Source organism: Atta cephalotes (genome assembly GCF_000143395.1).
Source record: "Atta cephalotes unplaced genomic scaffold scaffold00002, whole genome shotgun sequence".
Taxonomy (NCBI): domain Eukaryota; kingdom Metazoa; phylum Arthropoda; class Insecta; order Hymenoptera; family Formicidae; genus Atta; species Atta cephalotes.
In genome coordinates, this window is record NW_012130066.1 from 469251 (window position 1) to 484384 (window position 15134).

Consider the following 15134-nt stretch of genomic DNA (forward strand, 5'->3'; position numbering starts at 1 on the left):
ATATATATATATATATATATATATATATATATATATATATATATATATAGTTCTCTCAAAACATGAAAAAATTGTACTAAAAATTATTATTTTAAATAAATTGTATAACAATTTAAATAAAATGTATAACAATTTTCTTAAATTTATTTACTATTTATTAACTAAAAAATTTATTAGAAAGGTTTTTGAATGTGTGTGACTGTTAATAACATAATTGACTATATTTATTTGCATGGTTCAAACTTCTATAAATTAAAAATATAATTGTCCCAAAAAATAATTATGAATTCGAGTAGTAAAGCATGATAATTGCAATTATTTTTTTCAGTGATGGTAAGAGAATGTTTTAACAGAAAATACATAAATTAAAGAAAATAAAGTTCTTATGTTTATATATATAATTTTGATTCTTTCATAATTTACGCGCGAATTTGAGATTAATTGTAATTTTCCATCTGTGGAATGTATTATAAAGTACTTGAATAGAAAAATTATATTTCTTTAAATGGAAAATTGAAAAAAGTATAAAAATTATAAATATTTACTAATATGTTTATAAATAAATAAGTATTTATTGATATGTTACTTGAATTCTATTGAATTATTCATAAATACTTGTATTATGTATAATACATGGTGGATGAGATGAATAAATGTATCAAGCAAGGTTTTTTGCGATTTGAATTCGAGCGAAAGATTGAAAGGTGTAGGAATCCCTGCTCCGGAATGCTATGCGATATTACGCATCGATCGAACTCGTTGTCGTGACAGATGCAATAATAAACTACAATTACCGATCAAAGTATTAAAAGATTACATTTCAAATCAAAGTATTAAAAGATTACATTTATCTTGCGTTTATTCGATATAAACTTTTATAAATGAGATGGATTGTCAATTTGTTTATAATTTCGACACACGCGAGTTGCGTTTCATATTTGACGTTTCATTAACCGTACCATTTGAAATATATTCTATTGAAATATAATCCTCATATTTATGAAAATTACGTCAAAGATGACAAAAGAAAAACTAGGCATATAAAATGAATTGTACCATAATATGTACCAAATATATATATATATATATATGTACAAATATATATATAAATATATATATATATATGTACAATAATATGTACCAAAAGAATTTTTAGATACGCGGAATATATGATCAGATTTAATTTTTTATTTACTAGCTTTATTTACTAACTTTCTACATACATTCGTCTGTTTAAATCACGCTTCGCGTATAAATCACGAGTATTTCCCGAGGATGAAACGAAATACTAGATGATAAAATGAATATAGAGTTGGCTTGAGAATTTGTTTTGTTATGTGTCAGAGAAGGATATGCAAGTGTGAAAACGAGCGCGGCGAGCGTGGCGAAATAGCTGGCCGTCCGTCCACGCACGTCTGGTCCTCGTCTGCTTGGCCAAGGTCCTTGAACGAAGGTCTGTTCTAAAAAAGCTGCACAATTGGATAACCAATCAGCCAGACAGTATCGTATATCAAAAGAGCATGTCTAAACGGAATTTACAGACCGTTTATTGTTCCGTTGTGTTGTGATGATTACGATGATTACGTTATATGTATATATAGAATAATTCTATAAAAATCTATTTATTTTATCAGAAATTATTCAAAAGAGAAACAATTCTAAAACTGTGTTATAATGAGAAAATTGACTTGATCAATTTCGAAAGTGGCCGTTTAACTTTTGTTAGAAAGAGTAAAGTAAAAAATAAAAGTCTGACGTAGCCGTAAAAAAATTATATGCGTATAGAATATTCTGTATAATTGAATAATTTTTATATAAGCTTGGGATGAAACTTATTAACGCAGAGCAATTAATATGCGAGAATCGGAGATGACTTTACGTGCCGTGCATAGCTATGTAACTCGTTAAAATCATGGTGACTGACGCAACGTGTATGCGTATAGTAGACCTTGAGCCACTATTACACCGGCTGTTTATGTCGTTATGCAATCGAGACGGCTTAGTCTGCGCATACGGAGTTTAACGGAGTAAATAATGCTTTTCACCCGTTACCCCCACGCTCGTAAATCCGCATCGGCATTTAAACGTCGCTTTGGCATTTAAACTTCTTACACTCGCGAGTTGCACTTTCACGGAATTCTTTTGCAAGATGCGATAATTAATGATGCGTGTAATGAAAAGTCACGCCTCGTCGAGTAACACCGTTATCTTGGTTTTATGTGTATGACGGTGCCAATTATATTCGTTCATGTTAAAATAATAATTCTGTTAAAAATTTAAATCGAAACAGTAACTACATTAACATTGAATAATTTACATTGAAATCACGAAATCGGTTATACATATATATATATATTCACGGCAATATTTATTGACATATAAATATCAATATCAACGAAATATTCTTGGTGATTTCGATAAAATCCACACATAAAAATATTTATGTTTTTAAATATTTTTAAAGATTCAAATATTGAAAAACATAATCTTTCATACACAATATTAGTTACACAATATTAGTTACTATGAATGAAACGTTATCATTTCGCTTGTATATTATGTTTAAACTAAAATTTGGTCACAAATAAAAATTAAATAAGATTATTATTTTTGTGATTTCTGTGATAAAAAATAAATATAAGTTTTCGGATATTTTATGTAAGAAACATTAACCGCCTGTTACAGAAAAGCTTAACGATTTTTTCGGAAAAAATTTCGGAAGAAGTGTAATTATGTAGAAAGGGAACGCAAGAAGGTTCTGGCGGGATGGTGATCGCACGGGGTAGAGTTTCATTCTTCGCAACATCATCTTCGAAATGCCACTGTGCATCGCGCCACACCGGCGGTCGGTAGACGTTCATGGCTGCGGTAGTCTGTAGTCGATAGTCGGTAGGTAGGGAACTGGTGGCTGTGATACTGATGAGATCTGGGACCAGTCCTAGGGAGAGCCCTACGAGATCGCTAATTTCGATCCAATTCACGCTCGAGTGACTACGCCCGTTTTTCCGATCTCTATCTTTGTTGATTTATCGCATTCGACCGCTCGGTATGCGATCGGCGTTTCTCTCTTCCTTCTTCCTTTTTTTTTTCTTTTTCTTCTCGTCTTCGTGCATAGCTTCTGAGAGTCGGAGACGACGACTTCAGTTTCGCTCTTCGGGACGATGACGTGAGCGTGTGCGGGAACAGGAATCGCTGGGGCGTGCCTCGTATTTACATTCCGCGGCTGCACTTTCAGTTTTTCTTCTTGCAATCGCGATGCTCCCGCGTGCTTCGTCGCGATTTGTCAGCGATGAATTGCACCGTGTTTACTTAAAGTAAAGACACGTACTCCAAAGATTCAAGTATAAAGATGCATTCGAGGGACTAATACCTGTTTCTTATCTTTCCAATATTACTTCACGAGTCTTTAATTTTTAAGAAAAAAGTCTCTTCCGCATTATTTGCATTTTTTGCACTTAAAATCATTGCTTTCTCTCTTCAACGTCCGAATACAATATATTTATCTCGTTTTAAGTGCAAAAATTTTTGAAGATTTCAAGGAACATAAACAAACATAAAGATACATCACTTATGTTCATTTCTACCAATTTCTGTTGTAGTTTAATTTAATTTTGATGATTCAACTTATTTTTCATCTTTTTCTCTAATTCTAAGAATTAAAAAACAATGAGAAGAATAAGTTGAACCAAGATTAAAGTTACACTGGTAGGGAAATATTTCTTGTCTTACTATTGCATCTCACAAATTACCAGGAGTAAGTTTATTGTAAAATATAAAAAATAAATTTACAGAAAGATCTTCAAAACTCGGAGGGAAAAAATATCTACTCAATCTACTGTATTATTTGTTTACCTCTGTGAAGTTAGCATCTCATGTTTCAAAAAATGAAATTTTCTTATTATTTAAATCTAATAGTCTGTCTTTTATAGATCTATGTTTCAGAATCTAGGATCGTGTTTCGTCTCGATATCACGATATTTGTTTCCGTCAACGGAAACCCGACTGTCTCGCGAAAGTCATCCCGTGCAAGACTACTTGATGTTTAGTGCGAATATCTATCCGCCGGCCAAGGACGCACTTGTCGACGCGATGCGTAACACCTAGCGCGATAGAGTTACGCGCCGCTAATGTGTGTCACGCGTACGTCGATTGCGTCACATTAGCCTCGTCGGGGCCGACTCGTCTTCGTCGCGGCAGCAATCCGTCCAGACCGAGATAATCGGTGTCAAGTGCCAAAGGAACGGAACGGTCCCGGAAATTGCGATTAATCGTACGGTCATTGTGCGTACAGACGTCCCGACGCGTAGATCAATCTTCGTCTTTTACGACAAACGGACATGGTTACGCTTTCGCAATTAAATTGTTATTATATCATTATATTTAATCTTCGTATGCTTTTTCGGAATCTTCTGCATATACGACGTGAAATGCTTTATAAATTTATTTTCATATTAAATAGATTGTTCAAAGCAAGAAGGCTTACTCAATTATTATCTTTTATTTATTTTATTGAATCGATATTCTTGAAGAGATATTGTTTTTAAATTTTTTATATTTTCGTACTTATGATGTATATCAAAAGAAAAACATATCTATATTTTATGTATGTAGACTTATTAAAGTACTTTTATACTTGTTCAAGTACTTTTGTGTTACTGAATTTCTTTGTTAAAAAAATCTGATTCTTTAGAAAATATTGATTTAATTCCAAAATTGCGTTTAATTTATTTTTAAAAAAGCACAAGTTCTGTCTGAAGGATGGAATTGTTTCTAAAAAATTTGCAGTGATAGTATATAAAAGACATATTTCCGAGAAAAATGTCATCTTCCGTCTAGACCTTTTTTAGGGTCTGCGCGACATTGTGTCATCGCAAGACGTGATGTATCATTTCTCGTACAGAGAACAGTAGAAAAACAGTGGGATCTAACAATCCACTCGCATACAACCTTACATTCGTTTTAACAAATATATCATGTTGACATACATCTTGTCTCGTGCTGAAATTGCTAAAGTTGCATTTCAATAGAGACAACGTACAAGTATATTTGCTGTTGCTAATAGCGAACCAATCTATAGTGCTTTCATCTGCGAAAGATAAGTCAGGATGCACGTGCGCCGAACATAGTGCCTGAACGCGTATAGTTAAACCGGAGTCTAGTCTTCGCCTAGACACTCGACAGACTCGCGCACTCTGCACAATAGTAGGAAGCGCTAAAAATAATCCACCCCGGCTCCACCACGTTCTGGCCTTGGCCAGCTTCGGTCCTCGCAACCTGACCGGCACTCTCCACGAGCCTTCTCCTCCGTCTCTACCCCTCTCCACCTACGCACGTGGACAGCCGCTGCGTGGGCGCGGATCGTTTTTTAGCCTTCCTCGTCGCGGCGGATTGATTAAAAGTTCGCCCCTTTCTTTCACCGTCTCGCCCGCTCTTTTGCCACGGTCTCTGCTTTACTCTTTACTTGATAGAGAAACGAAAACTGAAAGAAATTCGGCTTCAGCTGCGTCCCGCGTATATCGCTTCTATAGGATGACTAAAAATATAACGAATATGTTGCACTTTAAATTTGTACATTAGATATAAACAAATAGATTTTCTATGTGAGAAATTTAATGTGGATGTTTCTTTATTCTCTAAATTTTTTGGTGTGGAATTCTCACTCTAACGAATGAGAATTGAGCTAGTTCTTGAAAAAGAATGGCTCAATTTTTTAATCTTTAAGAGTGAGATTTCATTCTTTAGAATGAGATTCGTTCTAAAAGTTTTAGACAGAACGTATTAACGAAAACCCATTAAAGTTTACAATTTAACTATGACTATAAAATGGCTATAAAAAGTAGTATGTAAATGTTATGTGTTTTATGTAGACTGAATTAAAACAGTCGTTAATAAAAAGAAAGAATTTTCATAATTGCAGAAAATTAAATGAAATATAAATTATACAAGGCACATTGCCTAGTAATTAACTCTGGAATGCTACTAATTTTTTCCTTACACTACTCTGAATAAAATTCATCCGCATAATTAAAAATTTTTTGTATACTTTTTAATATCTATTTTATAGAATGTAAGATATTAGAATAATTAAACTAATATATAATACTATTTTAATATAAATAATTAAATGAATTGTAAAACAATCTTATTAAATGTTATTTAAGTTATCAAAATTTTAATAATAAAAAATACTAAACTCGACTAAATTACTAAACTAAATTAAAAAAAAAATGCATGGCTATGAGTGAAAACTTATAGTACTCCGATTCTATGATTCTCAACGACAGTTCAGTATCGTTTTGTTGCCATTGCGCAGATATTATATGATAAAAAAGCTACGAAACAATAACATACCAAACTGTCATTAAGAGCTTCAGAATCGGAGTACAGGATTAATATATTTAAATATATTTCTTCTACATCTGTTACTGCATTACAAAAATTGCATTGCGTGAAATTAATCAGAATTTTCGAAGTTTATAAGAGTTTTACCAAAACGATATATCTGTAAAATCATACTGAACGAAGAATAAACCGAGAAATGTACCGTTAAGGATGTTGCGCAGTATTATGCCAACTTCGACGACCATAGATCGTCGTTGAAGAGCGATCATTAAAGATGTTTTAACGAGGAGTCGCGCAGACGGGACAATAGCGGCAGGAATCAGGAGGGTCGCCATCTCTTTCCCTTCTCCACATCTCTATTGGATGCATGCGAGAGTTCTGTCCCGACACTCCCGGCTCTCCATCTGCGTGGGTCTCGCTCGGTGCATTCGTCGCAGACTCTGGAAGGGAGACATTAAACTCTTTGCCGCGTGATTTAGTTGACAAAGTAGCATAGTTACAGTCGTACGCAGAGACGAGACCGGCTCTAGCCTGAGCCTGCAATGCCGTCTTCGTGGCATCCTGCAAACACTACCGTGACAAACACGGTTGAGAAACACGACCCCGCAAGCTATTTTAAACTAAAAAAAGTCATTGTTTAAGCGTCTTTCGGAATCCGATATCCGTATTAGTGTTTAGTCTGGCGTCACGTTTCACCGGGTAGCGGACACGCCATACCGGCTCGTACTGCACGTGCCATTTTCTCGATTTTACTCCTCACATCTCTTTTGTCCGCGACCTGTCTTCGTCGTGTACCACCACCACGTCGACAATTTTACAATCAGGCATTAATTAAACACTCTTGTGAATGGCACTCTTCGTTGGATAGAAATATTCGCTGTTACTCGCTCCTTTGAAACATCAATCTTCTTCGCTTATAACTCATAAAATATTAGCGGTTTGACGTTTTTACCCGTAATTGATTTGAAATCTATTGTAGAAGCTGTCATTAAATTAAAAACGATAGAATGCGAACCATATAAGAAACCATATAAAATATCATCAAAAAATTTATTAATGTAATATGGCAGAAATTCTTGAATCATCACTACGTGAATCTTTCACGAATTACTTTCATGAATCAACATTTCCAAAGTAAAAAAAAAACCTGTAAGTAGCTGCTTTTCATTTAGTGATACAAACATCGTTTTATCTTCCTTGATATTGTAGAGGTAACAAAGATAGAACGATATTTGTGTTGATTTGTATCACCAAATGGAAAGCCACTCAGTGTCTCATAGTTTAGTTTAGTGCGAAGATAATAAGTAGTGAGATCGTGCCAGATCAGCGTAGTCTACTTCGCAGTCCCTAACTCCGTAGATCACGACAATGGCGTATTGTCTCTCCCTCTTGCTCGTTACCATCCATGCCTATTATCCGATTCTATTTTCCAATCTATCCTCGTACGAGGCGCACCTTGTCTCGTCCAGGCTTGCGCTAGTCTTCTTCTCCAAGTGAATGCAGAGCGATGCGCTCTTTGTCTCGCGGCACTTCAAATAGGCGGCACTCGAGACTCGGCACAAAGAGCAGCAAACCCGTACTATGGTGATAACAGAGAGAGCAAGAAAGCTCAAGATAAGACCGAGGACCCTTATAGTCGCGCCATTCTACGTCGGTTCATTCCCAAGGGAATATGCACACATGGTATGTTGTCGATATCTCGTGTGTTCACTTAAACGAATTACAAAATTATCATACCATCATAGCGAGATTTTTTTTTATCATTCTAATATTAGATAAAGCTTTCAGAGAATTTTATCCATTCTTCGACATTATCATCGTCATTCCTGCCAAATACTAATAGATTAATTTCTAAAAATTTTCGAAAGAGAGACAAGCACAAAATATTTCCAAGAAATAATTGCAAGTATGAATGAAATAAAAAAAATATTAATATATATATTTTTATCGAGCAATTATTTGACTCTTCTTTTCAACATCCGTAGCTCGCAAAACTCGTCCTTTCTATCGCGATGCACGCGATACTCGTGGATGCGCTCGGTGAAGCCGCGGAGTGCATACGCTGCGCGCACATACACGCACACTGATGCACACAGCATCGTGCGCTCGTAGCGAGCTGCGAGCAGGAAGGACAGAGAGGGAGAGTCGTTCAAACGAGGGGCCCGCAGCGCCTGGGTTCTGGGCCTCGTCCGTGTTTTTGCCCCCCGTCTGGCCCCCACCGCGGCTCATCGTTTTTTGTCTGGTGCACCGCATGCTCTGCACAGTTCACCTCGCCTTCTCCTCACCTCGGTCGACGTACCATCTCCTCCATCGTACCCTTCTCTCTCTGTCAATCTCACGTCGTGCCCGCTCGTACTCTCGCTCACAATCAGGGCCGGTGTGAGTAGACACTCTCATGACGCTTCGTTTGCAAAGCGTCGATGCTGAATATTTTCGATATTACGATATCTTATCTTCGGTATAGCAAACGCACGAAATATTTCTTTTATAGAATATAAATTGCAAATATGTTCACGTACTCTCTAAATCATTGAAGTGAAATTTGACTCTAAAGAATGAAATCTCCTTAAAAATTGAACCTCTTTTTTTAACACTTGCTCAATTGTCATTCTTTGTCACTCTTTAGAATTAGAAATTTAAAATTTTTTGCTTCAAAAATTTTAGAGAATATATTTTCATATAATTTGTAATCCGATTTCTGTTCACAAGAAGAATCGAATTTTTATATTACAATTGAGATACAGGTGTTTAAATTTTATCTAGAAAAAAGAATATGAAAGAAATTTATAAATTATTTCTATTTTTCCAATTTAAGTTCATATATAATTTTCTCTAAAGTCAGCAAATTTTCTCTTCCTATTGAATCTAATATAAATTTGAGGAATATCGAAACCATTTTCAAAAATGCAATCGGAGCTAGAATTAAACAAATATATTTTTTTAATCACTTTTTATCTTGGAATTGCACGATTTGTAATGAAAATCTTCGGTATTGCTACCAGAATAATTTGACAATGACACCAATCATCGCGCATAAGTGAATGAAAAATATTTTGTCTAATTTTTCGAAATCTCTGATCTCAAAATTAAATGGCCGATTTGGCGAACGTTCGTGCCGCCCCTGTTCTCAATCTCATCGTCATCGGTCCTTCGCCGCGCCGCATCCGGGCGATATCTTCCCGAGCCGAGACACGCGCACGGACACGCGTGTCCCTGCCGAGCGGTAAAGAAGGAGAACAAGGAAGCGATGGAGGCCGTCGAACGAAGTTGGAGACCCAAGCTGTTCCGCAGTCGCTAGCGAGAGATGATTGTCGGGGTAGAAGTACGCGAGGGGAGGGAGGGAGGGGGGGGGGGGAGGAAGATGCGGTCGTTCGATCTCGGTGCACCTGCCGGCGTTGACGTTCGCGTCTTCGCGATGCTCAAAAGGGATCTCAGGCTCGCGATGGAAATCCTTTTCACAAGTCTACCAATCTTGTGTAATTTTTCGTTATTTCTTACACCCACCGATTTTTATTAACTTTAATAGCATGTTATGTTTAAATTTTAATAGCATGTGTAAAAATTGTACATTTTAGATAAAGTACATTATCATTATCTTTTGTAACGATCGAATTAATTGTTGAACCATATTGGCTTTCGTTTTGAGAAACTTTTAATATTGAAATGAGTTAAATATTGAAAGATTAAAAAAATTGTTTGCCACTAAAATTATTTTTATTTCAAGAATAGAAGTTTAATAATAGGTGAATTAATTAATTTTATTAATATCGTTAAATATATGTGACTTGTTAAAATATGTGTTTATAAAGTTCTTAAAAGAAATTGTCGGATAATACCAGAGGAAAACAAAATCCTGTTACTTTTATTTAATATCTCCCCCCATTCGGAGTACAATTCAAATAAATATATCGTGTAATTAAATATTAATTATTGATCAATTAGTATCTCTAGTAATAGATAAATTTACTATCGTATGTTGTAACATATATCATGTATTTCACGGTTTACTAATTGCGTTCTAATGAAATAATATAACATGATTTTTGCACGATGTTCTTCGTATATAATTTGCGAAGTGCATTTTTACTAACACGATTACACTCTCGAGTCCTTGACACTACAAGATTGCGGAAAATGACATCTAATCATTTCCACGTGTCAATGATTTGTGTGCCGACTCGACAAACTGCACGCAGGGCATTACTTGCGTTTAAGTTCTAACAAGATAGTCTTGACACTATGCATGATTCAAGGAGACAGATGACGTCTTTATGTTTTTATATAGTTCATTTCTATAAGTTAAAAACTCATCTTTTTTATTTGCCATTTAACGTATCCGATTCTCATGTGCTGCACAATGCACTATTAATTACTTTATTATTGCATTGATAGAGATGCATGTACATAATTAAAATACGTCGCAGAGATTAAACGAAAAGGATGAACTGATATTCTAAATTAATGAAATATTAATTAAAATATAATATAATATACAAGATATATATATTCTTTAATACATACTATATATATTTTAATTAATTTAAAACTTTATTTATTTATATAGTATATTTAACTATTTAAAAAATTTTCATGAAATATGACGCTGAAAAAATGTAAATTTTCCAGAGAGATCATATGTCTTTGAGCGTCGATAATAATTCATCAATATTTTTTCACATCCTTTAAATATTCATTTTCGCATTAACGATAGCATTATCTTTTGCTTCGCTGTCACTTAAAAAAAATCGCGACAGTTGCAACACGTATAACAGATAAATGCAAAAGTTACGATGATTTACATACGACGAAGTTTCCGATCTAGAATTGTTGACCAATCGCGGTATCCGATTTCCGGTTGCAGTGGGTGCGAGCGGCTACATCGTCTCGGCGGCGCTCGTGCTGATAGTCGGAGCACTGGTGGGTGTCCTGGCGACGATATCGCGTCATCTTCATCATCGTCGGCTGTTGGTGCATGAGCCGGTTCCTCCCGGCTCTGCTTCCTCCGTTTCTGCCTCCATTCTCCATCACCATCATCGGCATCATCATCATCGTCACCGTCATCGTCGTGAGGAGCCACCGCCGCCGCCGTTACAACGTTGTCTTCTATTACAAGATCATTATCGTTATCCTGATACACCCGTGAGTACCATCTGATCATTGAGAACACATGAAACTTTTAGAAATTACGTTTTTACGAAGAATATAGAAAAACTCGATTTCAGTGTCGAGTATACATCGTGACATTGGTATGGTTAAAGAGACGATGAAAATAATACAATTAAAAAACATTTATTTCTATTCGTGCGCGCTGTTGAAATATCTAACATTAGGGAATTTATTAAGATAAATTTATTATGATAACCAAGAGAATTAGCAAAATATATTGCGTTACTAATGAATTTATATGCGAATTATCGCATATATCTCGAAGCTGTTGGAAATAAAATCGAAGCATACTTCCGCATATTTGTTGAAACTGTATACGTCGTACTAATTTTAGCAGACTTGACCGAGTTCGTCGAAGCTTCTTTACAAATAACGGCTCGACAACGAGTCGCGACAAACGTCGTATCGCACTCTCCCCGGAACAATTCTCTCTTTCTCATTCATTTTCTGTCGCATTTCTCTGAACAATCACTGGTCTCATTACACATTCCTGATATCACGCGTCACGAACCAAAAAGACGCACGCGTTATCGTCAGCGCTTTTTTTTCCCTTCTCATCAGGCAATAGACAGTTACGCGGAGGTCAGAATGGAAGGGGGAGGTAAGGAAGCGCGATTTCCTATCCAGCGGAGGTGGTTATCGACATTGTCGACCTTCAGCGAGATTATTACATGATTCGTGGAATGTCGAAGGCTATCTAAGAACAAGTTTTTAATATCTAATCTCAGTAGCCGGCCGGCCACATCACAGCGCGGCACAGCTGCATCTATTCGATGCGTGCTTTTTTTTTCTTGTTTCTAGAAAAATGGACCAGCTCATGGCCATACATAACTTCTCGTTCGTCCACTTTTTCTTCTATTTCTATGCTTTGATTCAATTATTTCAAACGCGCGATAACGTGCGACAACGAAGTGAATCTAGGACGAGCATGATTCACAAGATTCCACCTGCAGCCGTAATTGATAGTATTATAGTTTTTCGTTGCGAGTTTTCATAAAGACCTTGAAGCGTTACCCTATATTGCATAGGGTAAATTCTTTACACGACAACTTAATACGATATAATTTGTTAATAACATTTAATTCACTCTCTTATTTAAAATATTAATTCTAAAGAACCGTAGTTTTTAATCGTAAAAAACTCGATGAAATAATTTATTATACCCTATAAATTGAATACTATAATAATGGTTACGAGAAAAATATTTAAAAATATGTTTCTGAAACAAATGTTTATATCTCGATTTATTCAATCCCATTTAAGAAATGTTTTGAGATATCTACTACATATCGATAAAGATTTTAACCCTTAATACATTTCCTTAGGGAATAGTCATTTGGAATGTCCTCTTTTTATATTCCAGCGGTGAAAAAAATGTGAATTGGTATATAATATTGTTTTATAGGAATGTTATTTAACATTCTTTTTTTTAATAATTATTTTTTATGAATCTTTAAATGTGCGATTCCATTTAAAATTCACAATAAAGAAAAAGCGTTACATTAATAAAAATATTTACTTTTTAGAAACTATCATAAATAACTTATTTAATGTGTTTACTTTTAATATTTCTTTGATTTCTGCTTATTTTTTTCAGAAAATTGTAATTAAACATGTTTTCAAATATTAATAAATCGAAAAACAATAATACACAATATGTTGTTAATAATAATGATTTTAATTGAGATTTAATGTAAAAACATGCCAGGTGATTGTAAAAAAAGATCAAAACTATTCTCCGGTTAATGACCAATTTTTCTTTCATGAATGTATCTGAATATCCTCTAAACAATTTTCCTACGGATAAGTGTAATTTGCATAAGTAGCGTAACGCGTCAGTACATTTCACTTGACGACGTATCGTCCCGATGGCGAGAGATACTGAATCTCAGCATCGATCGGTGGCGGAGCCTCGAGGATACGAGGACGTCGACAGTGCGTCCACCGCGCGCTTCGGTTTCCATCGGCATCGGGCGATGGGGAACTTAATTTGGAAGTTACCGGTCCCGTGATTACGTCGAGGAGAGTCGGCGGAAGTTTCATCCTCCTTCTCGTCGGCGAGACGTTGCGATGCGTTTCGTACAACCGTCACGCCTGCCTCCTTTCCGCCGCCGCCGCGATGCGGACCATTGTTATTCTAGATTGCATCGCAAATTAGATTACGGTATACTACGGGTCCGCCCTTATTCCCGCGCGCGCCGACGCCGACGCCGATGACGACGACGACGACGACGACGACGCTGCTCTACGCTCTTTGGCGGAGGCCGAGAAGATGCGGCTTCCTTTGCTCCTCTCGGTTGCGTATCTTCCTGTCCTTATCTCGCTCCCGATCCGCACCAGATTGCGGCACACACGAATTGCCGCCGTCTCCTTCGCGCGCATACAGATGCTCCGAGCGACGACGCGACTTAGGAATGCTATGACTGCAATGTCGAAAATTTACCCAAAGAGATCCTTTCTTTCTTATATCTTCTCTCTTGGCGAAACTTTGGCTGTTGAAAATTTTAAACTGGATAATTTACAGAAATTTTGCTCTCTAAATCTGAATCAGTGAATATACTTGCTGATTTTCCAGTGGCATACTTGACAGTAGATAATCGGTGAAATTCAATTGAAAAAGAAAGAATGTTTGAATTATGTAATTGAAATACCGATATTTGCACATCAGTTTCAATATCATGTACATTTAATTTATACACTAAAACAAGGTTAACTAGGTTAGGGATTCCACGTTTCATTGATTTTCTAATTGAATTTCATTGTAAATTTGCTGATGGCGTAATTGGGATTGATATCAGTGAATATCCACCAATTCAGACTAGAATATATTTTTGTATATAATATAATTCTTTAGACACACGTGGTATATGTAAAAATCAATCGATATATTAAAAGCAAATTAATATACTTCTTTAGTTAGTAATTTGCTTCTTTAGTTTTAACGTTTTTCTACTTTTTTTTTTTAATTAAAGCATCTTTTTTTTGTGATTCTTAATAATAGTGTCGATGTCGTTATAGTATCGTAGCGTAGATTGTATACGTGTATAAAAGAGATACGCAACAATAATGTAACAATACTGATACTGTCGTTAAGAATTAAAGAATAAGAGCTTTTTTTTTAAATGTGTCAACAAATATTCATCTTGCTGTCAAGATCTTACTATAACAAAATAATGATCAAATTTTCTAAATTATAATAGTCAAATTTTTAATTATAGAACACTGTTACATTTTAATGCAATCTTATTTGGATTCGCTCTCGAACTTTTTGTTCCAATTTCATTACTACGTTGAATATATCACTCTCTTAAATTACTTCATCTACTTGGAATAGTAGCTAACTGGAATAGTAACTAACAATATAGTGGATCAATAGCGTTTCGGTAATAATAATGATTAAATTAGCTGATGTCAAATTTTATTAAAGAAAATTTAAAAGCAGTTTCTTAAATGACGTCTTTTCGATACTCTTTCAAAGTGCGGATTTGTTTAACCTTCCGGCCGACCTTCCCAGTTCAAGATAGTGAAGCTGTTGACTGTAGATAGTCGATCATAGAAGAGAGGAGAGATTAGTCGAGTTAGAAATAAATATTATGTCGAGAGAGAGAGAGAGAGAGAGAGAGACA

At 35.5% G+C, this 15134-nt stretch overlaps 1 protein-coding gene across 1 annotated transcript in view; it reads left to right on the top strand.

Annotated features, from left to right (window-relative positions):
- Positions 1 to 15134, top strand: part of LOC105619264 (hybrid signal transduction histidine kinase B-like) — an 86280-nt gene that overhangs the window by 15085 nt on the left and 56061 nt on the right. Inside the window, exon 2 of the mRNA XM_012200791.1 lies at positions 11204 to 11481. Coding sequence (XP_012056181.1) covers positions 11204 to 11481 — 278 coding nt within the window. The remainder of the gene's footprint in view (positions 1 to 11203; positions 11482 to 15134) is intronic.